Here is a 19,479-nt window from a genome sequence, read left to right on the forward strand (position 1 = left end):
TTACAGATCTCCCACCAAGTGGGATTGCTGGCAACGAGACTCGAACCTAGCTAGACCTTGATCTAGCAAAAAGAATGATCTTTACCAACTCAACCAACCATTGTTAGCCCTCAATTAGTTATTATGAAAGACAACATTGGACGATCTTAAAATTGTGCCATACTATTTTTTTTCTTCTCAACAACCGAGATCGGGTGAGAGAGAATCATACATGATAATACTCTCCATTGGTTTTGCTCTTGATTTCTTTTATCAAGTTGGTTTTACTCTTGATTATGGTCCATGCATGATTGTTACTTGTTTTAGTCGATTACTATAAACGAATTATACTTGATCAACAATACTAAACTTATACAACTTGAATTAGTCACAATATTCAAACCTTACTTAGTTGAACTAGTGCTTAAATTTTCTTTCTTTTAGTCACCTAGTGTCACGTCATATATACGAGTCCATGACTGGACTCTCTCTCAGTCGGCACATAGAATATTAAAATTACAGATCCCTAAATAATTAGGTTATTCTTAATTAATAAGGTTTATTTTAAGCTATTTCCTTCTTGTTTTTGTAATCAAAGTTATAAATATCAAACATTATCGCGTTCCCTTTCATATTTTCTTGTTCCACAAGTTGAGAATGAAGACATTTTAGATAGAACCCTACAAATAGAAGACAATCCTAATAATATTTTTTTTTGTCTTTTTTATCAAATTAAATCAAGAAGGCATTCATGTATATTATTTAGTAGTCAATGTTGTGATCAATTAAATGGAGGATTCTATGTTGTGTACCTTCTGTAATTTGTTTTTATTATATATTATTGAAGGAGAACAAGCAAACCAATACAAAGAGAAGAACTAGAAGTAAAAATCAATGGAAGTCGGTGAAGGATTAGGTAAGTCGAATTACATGTAAAAGTCTGATTGTCGAACTTCTATCATAGCCTACTTTCTTCCTGCTCATAGCAATTTTTTTTAAAAACAAGCCTCTGGATTTTCCCTCCAACACACCATAATCAGAGCAAGTAACTACAATAACTTAAAACATAATTCTGTACTCTAGCCTTACTCTCTAATTTGTTAAGGGTTTTAGATTTACACAAAGCTTGGCCAAAGCCAATTAACAGAAAACATTTTGAATTATAAAACATCTGGCCACTACTAAATGAAAGGGAATCAAGTCCAGCAAATTATCTCGCTCTAAGCTCCTAGCTTGAGTATTTATAACATCCCTACCATGAAAGCATTTTTTGTTCAATCTGCTGCAGTTGAGCAAATTGTAGTACTCTAATCCATAATTAAATCAGGGATTAATTTGGTTTTGTATCATGAAGAGTACGTGATTAAGTGGATTTTAAAATTAGGAATTGACATAGAGCTTATTAAATAAGTGTTTTTAAATAACTGAAATCGCTTTTTGAAAGCAAATAACATTTATTTAAAAACACTTTCAATCATTTTTAAACACTTTTAAAACATGCCTTTAACTGGTTCCGAATCTTTCTTGTTTTATTTATCCTTCATTGGTTTAAGAGAGAAACTCGAAAAGCATTCTGTTTGTCTTGATGTTGTTACAGTCGAACAGTTAAACTGTACCAGCCAAAGGTTGGACAATTTAGAAGTTTGGGTACCTGGGTCCTACTCCGACTACGTCAAACAGGATGTTTGACCATTCAACAACCTATTATTTTAATTTTGGATTAAATGTCAAAATGGTTATTGTGTTATAGTCATATAGCCAATTTAGTTCATGTGTTTTTTATTTGGCTAATTTAGTCATCGTATTTGTCTATGTTAGCCAATTAAGGACATTTCATTCAATCTCTTTAAAAATTTATAAGAAAAATTATATGAGATAAAATTACCCCTTCTCTTTATAGAAAAAATGAAAGTCAATAAGAAATAACACATATAAGAGATAAAACTTCCAATCTGAAAAATGATTAAGGTTGTGACATAGAAAAGAGAGGGGGTAATGTAGGGAGGAGGTCGGGAGTTGGGAGGAGAATAATTTTTGTTTTAATTTTAAATTTTATTTCTGTTTTAAATATTTTAAATTATATAAATAAGTTTATAATAATTTATAATTTTTTTATAGAAATTAGGTGGAAATGTCCTTAATTGGTTAACGGAGATAAACACAAGAACCAAATTGAAAACACATGGACTAAATTGACCCGATGACTAATCTAATCTTAGGTTTATATATGTGTTAATTAAGGCACTCAGTACTATATTAAGTTATATTTTTTTGTCAAAAAAAAGTGATATTTTTTTGCATTTGTAACGTTGAGTTCTTAAGTTTGAATATCATGAATGTCGAGTTCAATTGCATCTCTTAATATAAGTATACCCAAAGCCTAGTAAAAAGTGAGCAAAAATTTGGAACTTCCAACTCAAATTCGAACTCCCACATGTATTCCACCAACTACCTAAACTGCATGAAAAGGTAATTAGTCTGTTATCAAAATGTGATGAGATAGTTCTTATACTCATATGTACACATAATTAATACAGTGATTACTTCACCGAATACGTTAATTCATTTGGTCCTTGGGTTGGCAGGTGGCTCATGCACTGGCTTGTCAAAAAGCTTAGCATATAGTGAGATGATAAGGTCAACTAATAGCTAGAGTTCCAATTTGTCATTTTGTTTCATGCCTATTGTATTCCTTATAATTTTTTTTTTCAACCATCATTTTTCTAATTTAGTGTCATTTATGTGGAAAAAATTGATTTTTTGCTTACAATTATTACATTTGAGTCTTATATATAGGTAATGTGGATGAGTTTGATACCGAATGTGTAGATAATGTGGATATATAGGTTTTGATACCTATCACGGAGGTGATATAGACACGATTTTCTTACCTATTGATAAGGTTTCAATTAACTAGCTCTAGGTATCTATGTGTTGATAATTTCTTGGTTTTGTTTTTTGTTTTGTTTAAGAGACATTTCAATTCTACCTCACCAATAGGTTTTATGACCGACCAAGCTTGCTCTCCTAAGGTCGTCATTTTGATGATCAGAGATGACTAAATGCATATTAGCCACAAGATTATACTAGTTTTGATCTAGAGGCTTAAAATGTTTGACAACTTAATAGGTCAAAACCAACTTAAAATCCATGAACCATTAGAAAAATCAATTTCTTGTTTTTCGTTACTAAGTTGTCAAATATTTTAAACTTTTGGATATAAACTAATATAATTCTATGGACACTAATATGCATTTGGTCCTCACAAATCCTCAAATTGAGGACCTTAGAAGAGCAGGACTCTATGACTGACAAGTTGTTTTGTATGAATTCAAGTTTTTATGGGAGCAATTGCAAGCTTTAAAAAATTTAAATGCATATTTGATCAAATAATGCATTTAATCAAGATTTTAAAATTTGTTTTTTTATTTATCTAAAAAGGCAAATTCGTCACTATAAATTTCAATCCTAACATAATAAATTTGATAGAAATTAATTACCAATTAATTTGGATTTTCTCTAAAATATGGGGTGTAAAAAATACTTGTAGGGAGGATATATATACGATTTAAGTGTACGTGTAGCAAGGTAATATATTATTATTATTATTATTATTATTATTATTATTGAGTTGAAACGATAGTGGTTTATTAAGATAGAAATAATGTCAAACAGAATCGAAGAGGGCCTCCACAAGGTAATATTTATTCAAACGTCCCGCATGCATTCATGCTATGTAATTTTTACTACTATTGTTAACTTAGGATTTCCATATTATGATCATGAATATGCTCCATTGCATATACATATATGCTATTGAAGCAGTCGTTAACTGTCATATTAAAAATATTGACAACTGATCAAGCTATTACGAAGATAACTAATTTTATACAATGCCTTGGGGAGAAGAGAATTGATAGTTCTAAATGAAGAAGTAATCTTACCCAACTTGTAGTACTTAACCATTTATAATTATATACGTAATCGGTATATTTGACCTTTAAGATAATGAATATTTTAAAGGATATTTTAATATTAACTAAGATAATGAAACTATAAGCAAACACTTAAAGTCTCACTAATTCTGCATTATGAAGTAAAAATATATTAATTATTATTTATGTTGAACAAAAATGTCATATATATTGACTTGTTAACTTGGCGTGATATGGAGGAAAGTTACAAAGATTCTGCACACGTTCTCTACAATAAGAAGAAAATTTGAAATGATCATATCAAGACTCGCTGGGTCCTTCAAATGAACAAGCATCATCATGTGAAATTTATGAAAATGATGCTTTCACCACATCCAATTCATGTGCCATAAACCTTGGTGCTTGATCCAACATGTGACATTGGGGTAGACGAGGACCTACGTACTACTAGGATTGCGTAAACACAAAAGAAAACAAAAAGAAGAAGACATGTGTAATGGAGTTGTATACTATTGTATGCATCTTAATAAGTGTGTAACTAAGTAGAGCCGGATGCAGGACTCCATCCTCGTTGCATTTCAAAAATAGCGCACATCACACCAAAAAAATTCTTTTAGTTTTTAGGGTGAGTCATTTCATCAAGCACTTGGCTGATGTATACTATTGTGCACTTACACTATGTTTGGATGAGGGAAATAAACTTGGAATTAGGATAAAAGTCAGAATTTATAAATTGATATGCATCAATTCCCTTGTTTGGATTTATAACATAGAAATTTAGAATTTACGCGTGGAAAAAAAACTTGGAATTTGGGGCCTCCAATTTCCAAGTTTAAATTCCATGTAAATAGGTGTCATTTCCCAATTTCTATGATTGGGAGTTTAAAATTAACAAATTCCGTTTTCAATTCCATTGTTCTTTTAAGTTAACCAAACAACAAAATTCACAAATTCTAGAAAATAAAATCCCTTCATTTCAATTTCTGTCATTTTAAAATTCCTTAGTAATCTTAAATTTCTTCATTCAAACATAGTGTTAGCGTACATTCCTACCCTTTAATGCTCTTTTAGTTATGTTTTTATGAACAAAACAAAGAGTTAAATCATACATGTATTTGGCTGGGAGATCAAATTTATAAGACGAATGGGGGGAGAGATGGTTAATGGGTCTTCTTCTTATTGAGCTACCGTAATCAACTTGAATATTCACCTTCTTATGGTCTTGGACGAGGATCAAGTGATAGAGTTGCATTGGAGAGATGAAGATGTTGTTTAACTTTTGTTGAACTCATCTGTTTTTACGGCAAACAAACGATTGAAAAAGAAATATTTTGGGAACTAAGTATATTTTTTTCAAACAAAAAACTGAGAGGGCTTGGCGCACGTGCCCCAGACCTTGATCACATTCGCCTCTAATGAGAAGCAGCACACTAAACTCTAACTGTTGGAATGAAATTTGTGCACAACCATTGCTCTATGAATAATGGAACGAAATTCGCGCACAGACATTGGTCTATGAATAATCGTCGGAATTTCATGAACATCTGTGTATAGCGGGTTTGGGAGGAGGGGGAGTGATTGAATCTGGGAAGGATTGCCTACTTATCTCCTCGTCAGAGAGGGAGAATCAAATCACGTGTAGATGAGCATGTAATGATGAGCTGACCATGTAGAGATGCGCTGAATGAGTTGTGGGTTATCTTGAGATATGAGATCCTCTCTTGAGATATATATCCCCCCCTCTCTATGAATATGGGATTATCCCTTGAGACATGGGATACCAGTTTCTTTGAGCTCTAGATGGGCATATTTATGGTGTTCAATGAGAGTCCTTATAAGGATGGATATCCATATTAAAAGTCAGGAGAATCCTAATAGGAAATCTAGAAAGAGATCATTTCCTATTAAGTCAATGATTACTTGAGATGGACACCAATCCCATGATAATAGGAGTTCCCAGGATTCTCTCATAATCAGGATATGATCATGATACATTTCTTGAGGACCAATTACGTCATTCTTAATAAGGGCAAACCTTATCTATCGTTTCGGTGCTTATTAGATTGACTTGTTCTGATAATACCTTTAGATGATCCGATCAAATCATGTAGGTTATTAGAACCGTATTGATCTGATCGTGTAAGGCAGAGGGTCCGGAATTGGATCCTTTTCAAAGCTCTGCTAATTTCTCTAAGGTCCAGTCTTTGTAGCCTTCCCCGCCTTGGTCTGATGGTCCGAAAATCATGGTCCTCCACTAACTAGCCAGTAAGGTAATACATTACTAATCAGTTGTTCGGTACCCCTACCATTTAACCTCGTAGTTTATGCTTGAGCGTTAATCACTGTGCCATGTTACAATGACGGTAAGTCAAGATAATAAGAAAGGAAAACTAATGAAAATAACTTAAAAATTTTGAGTTTTAATGATAAGGACAAAATAAAAGGTAAATTGAATAGTTTCATGATTGATTTTTTAGTATAAAAATGTGGTTTTTTCTTAAAGTAAATAGTACCGGGAGCTTTTCGTTAAAATTCCCCAAGAAAAATGTATTTATATAGTTATGTATATAATTAACGTGAGATTCAATTTGTTCATAGTTGAAATCTTCTTCTAAATAATAGTCTGGATAACGTCCTAGGCGTTTACTTACCACGAAAAGGACTAAATGATTAGGACAATTTGCACTGAAACCATTGATCATCAAATTGATTTACATGTCTCATCTAGCTAACCAGAGATTCAAGAAAAGACACCAATTGGACCAAGTTAGCTATATAATATATATATCCTCGAGAGATATATAATTATATATATATATATATATGTTATATCAATTTCACCCTCACTTCACAGGTGTTTGTCTTTTCTGTGGAGAACTCTCTTTCTCCTCATGGATTGGTCTCCCTTCCCGCTTACGGCGATGGATGGCTCCTATCCTACATCTTATTCTAAGCTAAAAACAAAATGGTTCCCATAGAGTCATCATGCTCTTCTTCTTTTTCCTTTTTTTTTTTCCCTAATAATATCCCCAAATATAAATAGTTTGATGGATACCTTTATTGTAACAGAAGAATTTTGGCAACTCAATACTACGGTCTGGTAATATTCTTTTTCACTTATAAGTAAGAGGTATTAGGTTCGAATATAATGGATGTCGAATTTGATACCAAATTAGGTTGCCCATTGTGTGACTTAGCTGAACTCCCTCCTCTTCTTAATGTAAAATATATCGTTGTACTATAAAAAAAACTGAATAATTTGTATGACATGATGACAAAATGTTACATTCAATTTTTTCAATATAACATGGTATTATTAACATGAAATGTCTTAGTGCGACTGTATCGTAAAAATTGTTATCTCAATTCAGAATAATTTTGTCAATTCAGAATAATTTTGTGCGTGTCTGGCTACCTAGCAAGCTATAGGTAGCTTACATAACTTAGGCATTTGATTTTGATGAGTATTTGCGCACATTTCTATTTCTTTTCCTCTTATATATATATATCAATTATCAATTAACGATTGTTAGTGTTTTCATGCATGTGGATCAAAGCAAATGCATGACAGTTGCTTGTAAAGGGGACCCTCTATAAATTCCCAAAATAATACTAGAAACAAGAACTGTGTTGAAAACGAGCTAAAAACCAAAAGAGTAGCTTCATTGCTAGAGCCAAAATAGAGGAAAGTAGGAAACCCACGGCGTAAACTTAGTACCCAGACCCTTTCATCTGACCTCTTTTTCTTACCCATATATTCTCAAGTTCCCACCATCATCATCTTTACAAATGAGACCAATATGAGAGAGATAGGAGAGGATTCAAACTCTAATTAATCTTGGTGGCAAGGGTTTACGATCATCACTCCTATTAATTAAAGCTCTATATGCCCCACATCATAATATTCAATTCTATCAGTTTTATTATTATCGATGACTTAAGTTACAAATCCGGTTCACGAATCAGTATTTACTATTTAAGTTATTCTCAAATTATATATTCAACTCAGGATTTCATATATACCTCTACTTTAGTCTTATAGGCTGCTCTCTCTCTCTCTCTCTCTCTCTCTGTGGTGGGCTAGCTCTTGTGGATGGAACAAGTTCAGTGCTGGGTGTGGCTAAACAGCAGGAAAGAGAAGATCTTGAACTCATCATCAGCACCATCAATGAACTCATCAGCACTCATGAGTAGTAGCTCATCAAGAACATGGGAAGAGAAGGCTTTTGCTGAAGATGCAGCAGGGCATGGCCCTCTTGGTGGTTGCATATGGCCTCCAAGATCTTACTCCTGCAGTTTTTGTATGAGAGAGTTCAGGTCAGCTCAAGCCTTGGGTGGCCACATGAATGTCCACAGGAGAGATAGAGCTAGACTTAAGCAATGCTTTAACCCTAATATTACTGCCACTACACATGATCATCATCATATCCCACATCATCATCGTCATCATCATATCCATGATGTACATGATCATCATCATCATCATCAACCTATAGCTTCCTCAGGTCACAAGCTTGACCCTAATAATATCTCGTCAATATCATGTCCTTTTTCTTCACCACCTTCTTCTAGGGTTCCCTCATCTGCAGCTAATTTACTAGCTATTCAAAAGGAGAATTCAGGTACTGAAGAACCAGCTTTTTTTCTCTCTCCTCCTTTTTCTTCTACTACTACTGCTACTGCAGCTCCATCTTGGTCATCAGATAATTCAAAACCTGATGACCAATTGGAAAAGGAGAATATCAGGGAAGACTCCATATCCCTTCAAGGTAATTATGATCATGGCGATCACTTTAATGTGGAAACCGACTTGTCGGTGGGCTTGAATATTTCGGCTGTCAGCAGAAGCAGATCACAAGGTGGTTCTTGTGGGGAAGAAGCAAGCATAAGTTGTAAGAGGCCTAGGAATACTACTAATAGAGCTATTTCTTCATCATTTCCATTTTTTCTACAACCAGAAGTAGAGGTAACTACAGCACTTGCGGCAAGCTCCATGGAAGATTTGGATCTTGAGCTCAGGCTTGGTGACCCTCCCAAGGTGAAATGATAGTATAGTTGGCCTGGCCAATCGGCATGCAGTTGTATTATTGGCTAGCTAGCTAATCATCTTGATCATGTTAATTGTTGCAGTTAATGTTTTTAATTAGTTTTTAGGAGAGAATTAGAAGAAATTAATCACTTTAAATTTCTGTTTTTCCTCGTCCACCTTTTTCCGTCTCTTTCTTGGAAAAACCCTTAATTAAAGATGCAAGGGTAACAGAACATGCCAGATTGAGGTTCCATGTGCACATAATTGAATTCAAGATTAATTGATTGCACTTTATCCATTTTTCAGTTCTGATCGATGGGTTTTTGTTTCCAGTATATTAGTTACTATATATTGCTAGTATTGATGTGATGATAACATGTTATGCCTGAAACTGGAAGTTAAATGACAGAGAGCAAACTAAAAAAGCTACACAAGAAATAGTTGGAATTTTATTTCTTGATATGGCATGGAAAGATATGCTAAGTAGTGTTGCATTAGGGTTTATGAGAGGTGTGATATATATTCCATTCCACAGTTCCACGTGTTAGATACCTAGATAGATGAAGGTCCAAAGATAAATAAAATTCCCATAAAATTTTCAGATCTACCAGTTTTGCTGTTGCTGTTGAGGTTTTAAAAAATTCAAACAAGTACACAGTAGTTACCATTAGTTGACTGCCAGTTCTCAGACTACTTGAATCATCATGAGAGAGAGAGAGAGAGAGAGAGAGAGAGAGAGAGAGAGAGAAGCTTCTTTGTGCTTGTTTTTATGTTTATTTCCTTTGTTGTTTATCTTCCTGCCAAGAGTGGTAGAGACTAGGGAACTTAACTGTATCTCTGAAGCTGCAAATATTGTTGAAAGAACTGACTAGTAACTGACATCAAAAGTCATTTCAGCTACAATATCCCATAGTGTACTGAAAGTAATTCAGAGATCAATTAATACTATATACATTATAGTATATAATTAACATGAAATCAAATCAAATTCCAAGTTTTTAAGAAGCACTTCTATGGAATATCGATCTGTTGATCTCTTCTGTAATTCTATGCTATGGTAATCATTATCTCTAATCGTCCAAATAGTCCATCAACTCGCTGGAATCAAATTCGATTAATTAATGTAACAAACAAATTAAGAGCACCATTAAATAATCCGGGCACAGAGAGAAACAAATAGGCCAGTGTTTTTACTTTTGGAACCATTCTAGCTACATATTGAAACCCTCAACGACCAATCACCAGCTGCCCTATAGATATAAAATAAAATAAAAGCGTTTTAGAATGGAGAGCAACTTTCATAGCACATGTACACTATTATCATAGCATTTGGTGTCAATGATACGATGCCATGCGATAAACAACATACAGGCATCATATCATTGGTACGGGACAATACAATAGCGGTATACTTGAGCTATAAAAGTCTTCTCTTAATAAGTTTCCAAAATTAATGTCAAAATTTCGAAACCCTATATAGACGAGACTCCTATCTGGTTTTAGTAATGCAGCAACCCTAGAATATACACACAATGGTTTCTTCCTGCAGAATACACGGGGATACCCTCTAGGGTTTTAATGTGTGTGTTTTTTCAACGTTTTCTTTATAAGGTAAAACGATGATGAAACATCTCTTTTGATGCACTTTCAGACGGTATCTACTCTCTGGAGGGATTTTATGTTACCCCAACTATATTTTTACCACTTTTAGGCGATGTACGTGAAAAATGGAAAGACTTTACCTTTTGATGTGCATGCTTTCATCACACACACATGAACATTTCTATGAGCATGAATTTCGAGGTGGGTAAAAAGGGTAAATAGGTATGGAGGTTTTGGTTTTACTTTGGTTTGAATGAGGGCGCTGTTTCTGTGTAAGGAGGAGGGACGGAGGGAGGGTTTGAAAAGTTAACGGTATTATTTTGGGGCAGTGTCTGGTCTGGCAGTTCGAGTAGTTTGGTTGGTTTGGTTTTACTTTTTACCGGTTATCGAGGTCTGAAAATATTATTGAGAGATGAGTTAATTTGAGGTGCAGTTGTAGAGCCAGAAAATCACATGGATATGAGATGTCTCTCTCTCTCCTCTGTTTATTTCCTTCACTGAAGAGGAAATTTTTACAAGGGAATGATGAGATATTGCGGTACTGATCAGCTTTAAGTGAGCTTATGACCAATTGGATAGTGATCTTCATAAATGGCTTGTGGTTTTTGGTTGGTTACTTGGGTTTGGTGCTTTGTTTTGAAATTTTTTATAGTATATCGGGTGTATGAGATGCATTAGTGTTTGAATAGTTAAATTAGGATTGTCAAAATATAGTCATGCAAATGAATCTAGACATCTAGTATATTGGTGCGGATTTGGATCCTCTCCTGAGCCCAAGGAGAGGATCCTCATGACCAAGCAGTGTGGCGTGGACCTTTGGATTTTTATCCAACGACTACAAGCAGAGGATCCCTTTAAGATTATATTAATTATAACCGTTGGATGAAAATTCAACGGCCCACACTGTTTGATCAGGAGGATCCTCTCCTTGGGCTCAAGAGAGCATCCAAATCCTATTGGTGCATGTATACACCGAAGCAGATTAGCATTGTATCATTTTCGCTTTTGCATTTATACAGGTATCTGACCCAACCGTTGTTCTTGAAGGAAAAAGCTTGATTCGGCCTAAAAGTCCAAAACTTGAACTGTGATATGAAGCCCTAGTGGTGCATGGTACGTACTTCTTGGATTGGCCAGAATTGGGCAAAATGCTTGTAGGATTGTGTATTTGTGTGAGAGTCCATAGGATGCATGTGGGCCAAACGAACATGTATCATTGATGGAATGAAGATTTATGGAATTGAATTGGTAACATTTTCGTTTTTCTTTAATTTTTTTTTATTAGAGAGAGAGAGTGAAAGTCTCTATCCACGAAATAAAAAGGGTTTGAATTTGGGATGCGATGGGCTAAAGAGGAAGGTTCTGATAAGATTTTAAGTCAAGTATGGTATACACTTAATATTAACGAGTTCTTTTGTAATAAAACTCAATATGTATGTTCTTTCAATTTAAACACATTTTACTAGATGTTTGGTTTTATCATAAAAAACCTCGATGATATTAAGTGTGGAATTTCCACGTATAAGATGTATATTTTCTTTTATATTTTTGAGGTGGCACTCTATTCTTCAACAAAAAGCTGTGTTATTTTTTCAATAGACCTATTCTTAGAAGATTGGTGATTCAAACATTGCACTTCCTCGGTATGGAGTATGTTTTTAAATGCTTGAGCTACAAGTTTTTTTTTTAACAAACTTGAGCTACAAACTCTTTGAAAACTCAAAGTTGTTTTTCATTTTATTATCATTACATTACATATACATTTCTTCAACCTCTATCACACTAACACATAAAAAATGAAAACGAACAACCAAAAACAAAATAAATATAAATCAATTCTTTTTATACAAGATGTATTAACATTGACAGCCGGATAATTTGAGCAGTACATTGAGTTTGTTTTAATAAAATAGTATCAAACTCGATATGCACAAGTATTTTTGATGAGCAACTCATTATTTCTAAATCGGTATAAGACATTTAAAATTTAAATGCTTAGTTTCATTCCCCCATATAGAAATAATGGATTGCTCATCAAAAACACTAACCATTGTCAGATGACACTTTACCTTAGTGGTGTAAAGCAATCATGCCTATTTCCTCTAGATGTTTGTATAAGTGCCCCCAGAGAAGAAAACTTTTTCATTTTTCATATGATTAGAATAATTAGAAACGGGTTGCGGTTGTGACTTCGATTCTCGAATTGACTAGGTACCTTTTGTAGAATCTGAAAAGGGTTTCTTTGGGTTTTGTGGTGGGATTTAGGTAGAACAACGTTGGGACTAACATCAGGAAGCCAACCACTGAGTACACTTCTGAAGAATATTCATCACTCATCGCTACCAACTTAGAATCTACTTACCACCTTTCCCAACTTGTTCCTCTCTTGAAAGCATCCGCGCAAGGAAGCATTGTGTTTATATCCTCTGCTGCCGGGATGGCGGATATAGGTTCCGGGACCATTTATGCAGTAAGTAAAGGTGAGGCATTGCTCCGTTTTGGTGTCTTCTTTTGCCCCATATTATTATATTCGATTGAGTGCGAAAGGAGAAAGCCAAGTCTTTATGTTCTGTCTCCAATTTTCTTTTTTCAGCTGCAATCAATCAGCTTACGAAACATCTGGCTTGTGAGTAGGCGAAAGACAAATATCAGGAGCAATGCTGTCTGCCCTTGGTACACTAGAACCTCACTCGTGGAACATGTAATTCTCTTTCCTCGCTATGGCCATTTAGGTGCTTCACCTACACATATAATTCTTCTGTGTCTGGCCGAAGGCTGGGCGCATTTATTCTCAATAGTGGGCTAGCCAGAATTTGCCACAAAACTCATTTTTGGCCAAAGGGTTGGAGCAAGTTGGGGTGATTTTAGAACCTAAAATTAGAGTTTTACTCCAAGGGTTGGAGTAAGTCTAAATGCAAATTATATTGATTGCGAATATGTTAGTTCTCTTTTATCGGGTTATTAGGTATTCGGACAGGCAATTTTATATGAGTTACATGCTTACAAATGGAATCATATACACTTGCTAATGTTCAGATGTATTCTGGAAATATAGATACAAGAGTAATCGACATGCTTCTTACGTCGTGTTCAACCAAGAAAAGTGGCAAGAGATTGTCTGATAGAATGTATGAGAGGTATCAGCAGCTCAAATATAAGACTTTGAACAATATCAAAAGATGCATAAAGGTATGATTTTGTAGACCCTGCTGTGGGGGCTTTAACCTATATCCCACTCAGTATGCTTTTTCTTGCAAATGATATTCGATAATTACTAATTTTAGTGGTTTAGAGTTGTGGAAACAGAAGGGTTGTTTCTTTGTGACCAAAAGGTTACGGCTTCGAGTTGTGAAAACAATCTCTTTGCAAAGCAAAAGTAAAGTTGCGTACGATAGACATTCCTTCCCCCTCGCAAAGCGAGAAGCCTTGTTGGCTTGAGGTCGCACTTTTACTAATTTTAGTGGGAAACAAGAGGGTTACATGCAGACATGTGCCAAAGGTCTTAAGTTGAATTTCTTTTTGTCTCATGGAGAATAACACTTTGCCTTTTCATACGTGTGCGTTTACTATGCGAGGAATGAGTATTTTTAACACCATCGATCCTCCTCTCAATGGTTGTGTTGCATTTCCAGTAGTCTTTTATCATCATGCTGAAGCATCGTCATCTTGTCTCCCTTTCCCTTTTGCACCTCATGTTCTCAGGAATCAAGTCCTGAAACCTAAATTAGTGTTTGTGTCCCACCATTTCACTGGATCGTGCTGAGTTTTTTTTCTCCAGTTTAGTACACATCCAATATTACGCCTCTCTTACTGTTATATATTTAGATAGAGTGTTGATATGCATCCCATAATCTTTTTTTTCACTCACTTTTTAATGAAAAATAATTAAAAAACTTAAAATGAGAAACGAATCAAGCTGCCCAGCAACCTTCGCATTTTATCTTTTCATCTCTCATCACTTTCTAACTTTTTTGTCCCCCCATCTTCTCTTTTGTCCACCCCACACACCCCAAATTCTCTCTCTTCTTTTCTCCCTACTTTTTCAACCCTTATCTTGAATTGGAATTTGGGAATAAATGTGAATATGAGTCTTAAATCCAGATGTGGTAGGGGAAGAAAGAAAGAGATAAAGAGAAACAAAGAAGAGAAGAAAAAGAAAGGAATGTATTTTCCCACCGGCAAAGAGAAAAAGAGCTGTCGCCATCATGTGGTGTTTGGTTGGAGTTGCATTAGACTGGGTTGGGAGAGGACTTTCGTGCTGTTCCATTTTCCTAAAATCTCCAAAACTCAATCATTTTTTATATTTATTTTATTTAAAACTTAAAATTGTTTGGGATATTTTAGGAATATAAGTGGATGGGAAGAGAGTGTTTGGTTTTTTTAAATTTTTTCTATCGGGTGAAAATAAGTGGGTGGGAAAATAAGACTATGAGGTGATCATAGTAGCACTAATTGGATATTGCACAATAAGAATCGGATAATGGGTTAAGATTAGGATACAAATTAAGACACGTCCAGAATTTGATATTCTGGCATGTAACCGAAGAAAGAGATACTTTAATCCCCTAACATTGACGTTGATTCCGTGCATTTTATGTTTATGTAAAGATTGGATCTGCTGTGCAATGGTAATGTATCAAAAATTGGCTTCTGTTGAAGTTTTCAAATTTATGTTTGACCATTGTTCTCTATTTATCGATCTGTTGTCGGGTACGTATAATTTAACAGAGTTGCTAGCTGGTTTCAGTTGCTGGATAACAAGGAGTTTTTGGAAGAGAGAACGTCGCGAACTCCTCCTGAGCGCATTGCAGAGCCTGGGGAAGTCTCATCTCTGGTAGCATTCCTTTGCCTGCCGGCTGCTTCGTACATCACCGGTCAGATTATTTCTGTGGACGGAGGAATGACTGTAAACAGTTTCAACCCTACTAGCCGGCCATTTTGATCCTCTGTCTCTCACATTCTTACCATGCTTGCTTCCTAATGTTTGCACATTTTTTTGGATGAATGGATTTGTACCACTCATACTGTTAGCCACGAACCCTTATCTAAGTGATGTCGACTGTATGAATTCTAAAAAGTTATCGCGCTTGAAGAACATTAGAATAAAATTGTTGCAATTTCGAGGAGTGGTTATTAACGCTCTATAATGATCATTAGGCGCTCCTTTATTTTGTTAATTTTGTTACTGATGAGTAGTGTAGAATGATTTCGATGAAGTGTAAATAACAACACCCTTGCTGGTAAATTTGTGGTAATCTTTCACCAATGATGCCAATGCTTAATGCAATGTGATTGGATTGGATTAGATAACGCTAGAGATTTAAGAATATGTCGATTGTCGGAGAAAATACAAGTAATTAAAAGTTTGGCGATTAGAAAACTTAGACCTTCTCAAATGACAAGATATTAACAGTTGGATATTTATTCTAAAATATAAAAATTAACTCTAACCGTTAAAATATTTTATATATATAAAAAAGGCTTATAATCTGAAAATCTAACGATTGTGAAAATCGTATGTAGAATTAAGGATAAATTACATAGTAACTCCTCAGGTTTGAGGTTTATTACAACCTCATACAATATCTTTAAAACATTTCACTTTCATACCTCATGTACTATTTTATTTCAAAATAATACATCCGTTACATTTTTCATCCATTGGTCTGTTAAATGCTGACGTGGCTGCCACATTTGTGCTGATGTGGCTGCCACGTGGCAAAAATAATAATTTTTTATTTTTTTAAAAAAAAACCTAAATCTTCAAAAAAAAAAAAAAAAAAAAAAACCTTAGAAAACCCAAATCCCACCACTTCCCCCCCGGCCGCCGAAACCCCATCCCTTTAGAAAACCCATAAGCAGCCATCAAGACCCCCATTCCCTTAAATTTCCCAACACACTCACCTTCTCACTCTCACTCTCACCCAGCACCTTCCCCACACCCCCAAAACCATGAAAGTACCTTCTCTTTCTTCCTCCTTCTTCCCTCTGTTTCCCTCGACCTCTCCCGCTGCAACCTCTCCAGCCAAATCCCACCATAAATCTGCCACCTTTCTTCACTAATCCACCTCAATTTGAGCGGCAACGCCTTCAACGGCCCTCTCCAGCCCGCCATTTTCGAGCTCTACAACCTCAGGATCCTCGGCATCAGCCACAACGACTTCAAGTCGGATTTCCTGCCAGGGATTTTGAAGCTCAGTGGTGGTGGTGTGTCGTCGGTGCGTGCGTGGTTGTGTAGATGGGTGCGTGCGTGGGTGTACTGTTGGGGAGAGAGTCTGAGAGAGAGAGAGAGTGAAAGAGTGAGAGATCCGAGAGAGAAAACCCCCCCCCCCGGCCCTGCCGCGACCCACGACCCACCTCCCTTCCCCCCGCTCCGCCGTGACCCACTTCCCTTCCCCCCCCCCCCCGGACCTTCTGACGACCTTCCCGCGAACTGGGCTTTTTTTCTCCCTCTTCTTCTTCTTCTTCTTCTTGCAGGTTTTGGGGGGATGAACTGGGGGTTTTTTTTTTTCTTTTCCTCCCTCCTCTTCTTCTTCTTCTTCTTGTTGCAGGTTTTTAGGTTCTAGGTTAGGGATAGGGATGTGGGTCGATTGGGGGGAGGTCGTTGGGGGGTGGGTGAAAGATAGTGGGTAGGGATTGTAGAGAGGAGAGGGGGAAGAAAGGGGATCTGGGTTAGGGTTTTTATGTTTTTTTTTTAATTTTTTATAATTGGATTAATATTATAATATTTTTAATGTATAAAAAAAAAAAATTCCACGTGGCAGCCACATCAGCACAAATGTGGTAGCCACGTCAGCATTTAACAGACTAATTGATGGAAAATCTAACGGATGTGTTATTTTGAAATAAAATGGTACTAGATGTATGAAAGTGAAATGTTTTAAAGTTATTGTATGGGGTTGTAATTTACCCTCAAAACCTGATGAGCTACTATGTAATTTACTCTAGAATTAAAATTGAACATAAAAAAAATAGTATATAGAATTAATAACGGCGCCGCATGGGAAACAAAAATACTTTATTTATTGCAAGACAGGTGTACAGGAGGATGAAGATGTGAGATATTTCTGGTGAAAGGAACCCTACCGTACAAGTTGCTTCATTTCATGGCAAAACTAGTATTAAGTGAGCGACGAGAAATTTTACAGTATCACTACTTATATCATGACACGTATCGTTTCATTTTATTTTTCGAGCATACTAAAAAATCTGTCGTGATTGACCTGGGGAGTTGGGTCTGTGGGTTTACGTGGCAACCAATATCAACTGTTGAATGATGAAACGCCAACACAATAATCCTCGACGTCTCCAAAACCATCGAAAACCTTTTCGACGTCTTCTCTTCTCCTCTTCCTTCCACCTTCTGTAATGTCGTGGGTGTTGGGAATTAGGAATTCCAATACGTGTTGCCATCGTGATGCATGTCGGATTTTTACGGAAAATTTTTATTGTTTTTATTATTGCTTTTCGGTCCAATTACTAAATAAACACAATTTAGTAATATTGCACGAACCATTCCAAGTTCCAACCTAACTATCTTTTATACAACGAATTTAAGAGTATTCGTATTCTTTTACAAGTGAAAATTTTAGGTTTCATTCTATTGATCCTAAAAACTATCAAGCCTACGTAGCGCGCAAGGCGAGTAATTAGTAAGCTAATTACGTCATTCGGTTATATGCAGAGCGTGCCAACTCGACGGCCGAACTCGATCGGGAAGTAAAATGTATTGATGTTGCGTTGAGCGTATTGCTGACTTCTTAATCCTACGATTGCGGTCGAGGAAGGAACGCGTCTCGACCTTTGGGTTCTAGAGCTTGAAGATAAAGCTGCTAGTCCTGTGAAGTTCACGAATCGTCGACGCCGGGTTTGATCACAGTGATTATATTCATAAGAGTATAAGCATGCTGAACTGCCACCAGGCTATATGGACACAAGTACTCGAAAAAAGATGTATGTCTTGATAGTAAATGTGGTTCGGCCGTCAGAATGCCAAACTCTGAAACTCACTTGCGAATATCCAATCATAAAACAACTTGGCTTTCAATGTGCCGAGCCTGGTAACATGTAACACCTCACTTCGCCAAGAAGGCTGATGAGATAACCTCTACCAACAAGAATGCGAAAGTCCCTGTCGACCGAGACTTGGATAAATAACCAGTCGGTCTCGAAGCAATGTTGTTTATCCAAACTGAAGGTGCTCCTTGATCGGCTGATTCTACGGCTCCAGTGCTGTTTATCCAAACTGAAGATGTCGCCGATTACCTTCACAGTGCTATTTATCCAAACTGAAGATGTATTGGTGGAATAAAGGGGAAGAGGATAAAATCTCAAAGGTTGTTAAGAAGCTTTGTGCAAGGCAATTGTGTTAAATTGGAGGGGCTTCAAATGATGCACTTCCTTCTTTATTTATATTAGCAAACCCCCTCATGGCCGAGCTAGAACCGTACTTGGATTAGAACTCGTCAACCTAATCTGATTAGGTATGGGCCAATCCTAACTCCAATAGGACTTTGAACCAACATCTTTTAACGAACCAGATTCATCCTCTAAATCTCATCATCCTCAGCCTTAGCCTTAAGACTCATTGTTGTACTAAGTCTCGATTACCTTACCTTTATCTAAACCACTTATCCTTGTAGTAGGACTCAGCCAACCTTGACTAAATGCCCATGACGACTGGACGGCCCATGATAGAACTCTAAGTAGTTACTGGGCCGAGAGTCACTAAACTCGGCCCAAACTATCATTTTAGGCCCAAACAGATTCATATAAGGCATTTAATGTTTTTGTTGAATCCCCCCACCCTTTTTTCTCAATAAATAAATAAATAAATATTTGTGTTGAACTTAATATTTAATCGTGTCATTTTAATGACAAAACATGATTAAATTGGTACTGTTGCAATGAGTTTTCCATTACGCAAAAGTCATT

The 19,479-nt window shown here is 35.9% G+C and overlaps 2 protein-coding genes across 2 annotated transcripts; both read left to right on the forward strand.

Annotated features, from left to right (window-relative positions):
- The first annotated feature begins 7,561 nt into the window (after positions 1–7,561).
- LOC126628239 (zinc finger protein 10-like) lies at positions 7,562–9,107 on the forward strand. Its single transcript, XM_050297851.1, has one exon. It carries the CDS (start codon positions 8,008–8,010, stop codon positions 8,959–8,961), a length of 954 nt encoding a protein of 317 aa, XP_050153808.1. The 5' UTR covers positions 7,562–8,007; the 3' UTR covers positions 8,962–9,107.
- A 1,627-nt stretch (positions 9,108–10,734) lies between these two features.
- On the forward strand, positions 10,735–15,708 carry LOC126630251 (tropinone reductase homolog At5g06060-like). The gene is given in 6 exon segments (XM_050300351.1): positions 10,735–10,759; positions 10,823–10,911; positions 12,815–13,025; positions 13,139–13,188; positions 13,190–13,246; positions 15,293–15,708. Coding segments are annotated over 6 exon segments (627 nt in total). The 3' UTR covers positions 15,488–15,708.
- The last annotated feature ends 3,771 nt before the right edge of the window (positions 15,709–19,479 follow it).

This window comes from Malus sylvestris, chromosome 7 (genome assembly GCF_916048215.2).
Source record: "Malus sylvestris chromosome 7, drMalSylv7.2, whole genome shotgun sequence".
Taxonomy (NCBI): domain Eukaryota; kingdom Viridiplantae; phylum Streptophyta; class Magnoliopsida; order Rosales; family Rosaceae; genus Malus; species Malus sylvestris.

Bases quoted from the DNA above. Each gene is read 5' to 3' on its own strand.
- LOC126628239 (XM_050297851.1), top strand. From the start codon at position 8,008: ATGGAACAAGTTCAGTGCTGGGTGTGGCTAAACAGCAGGAAAGAGAAG.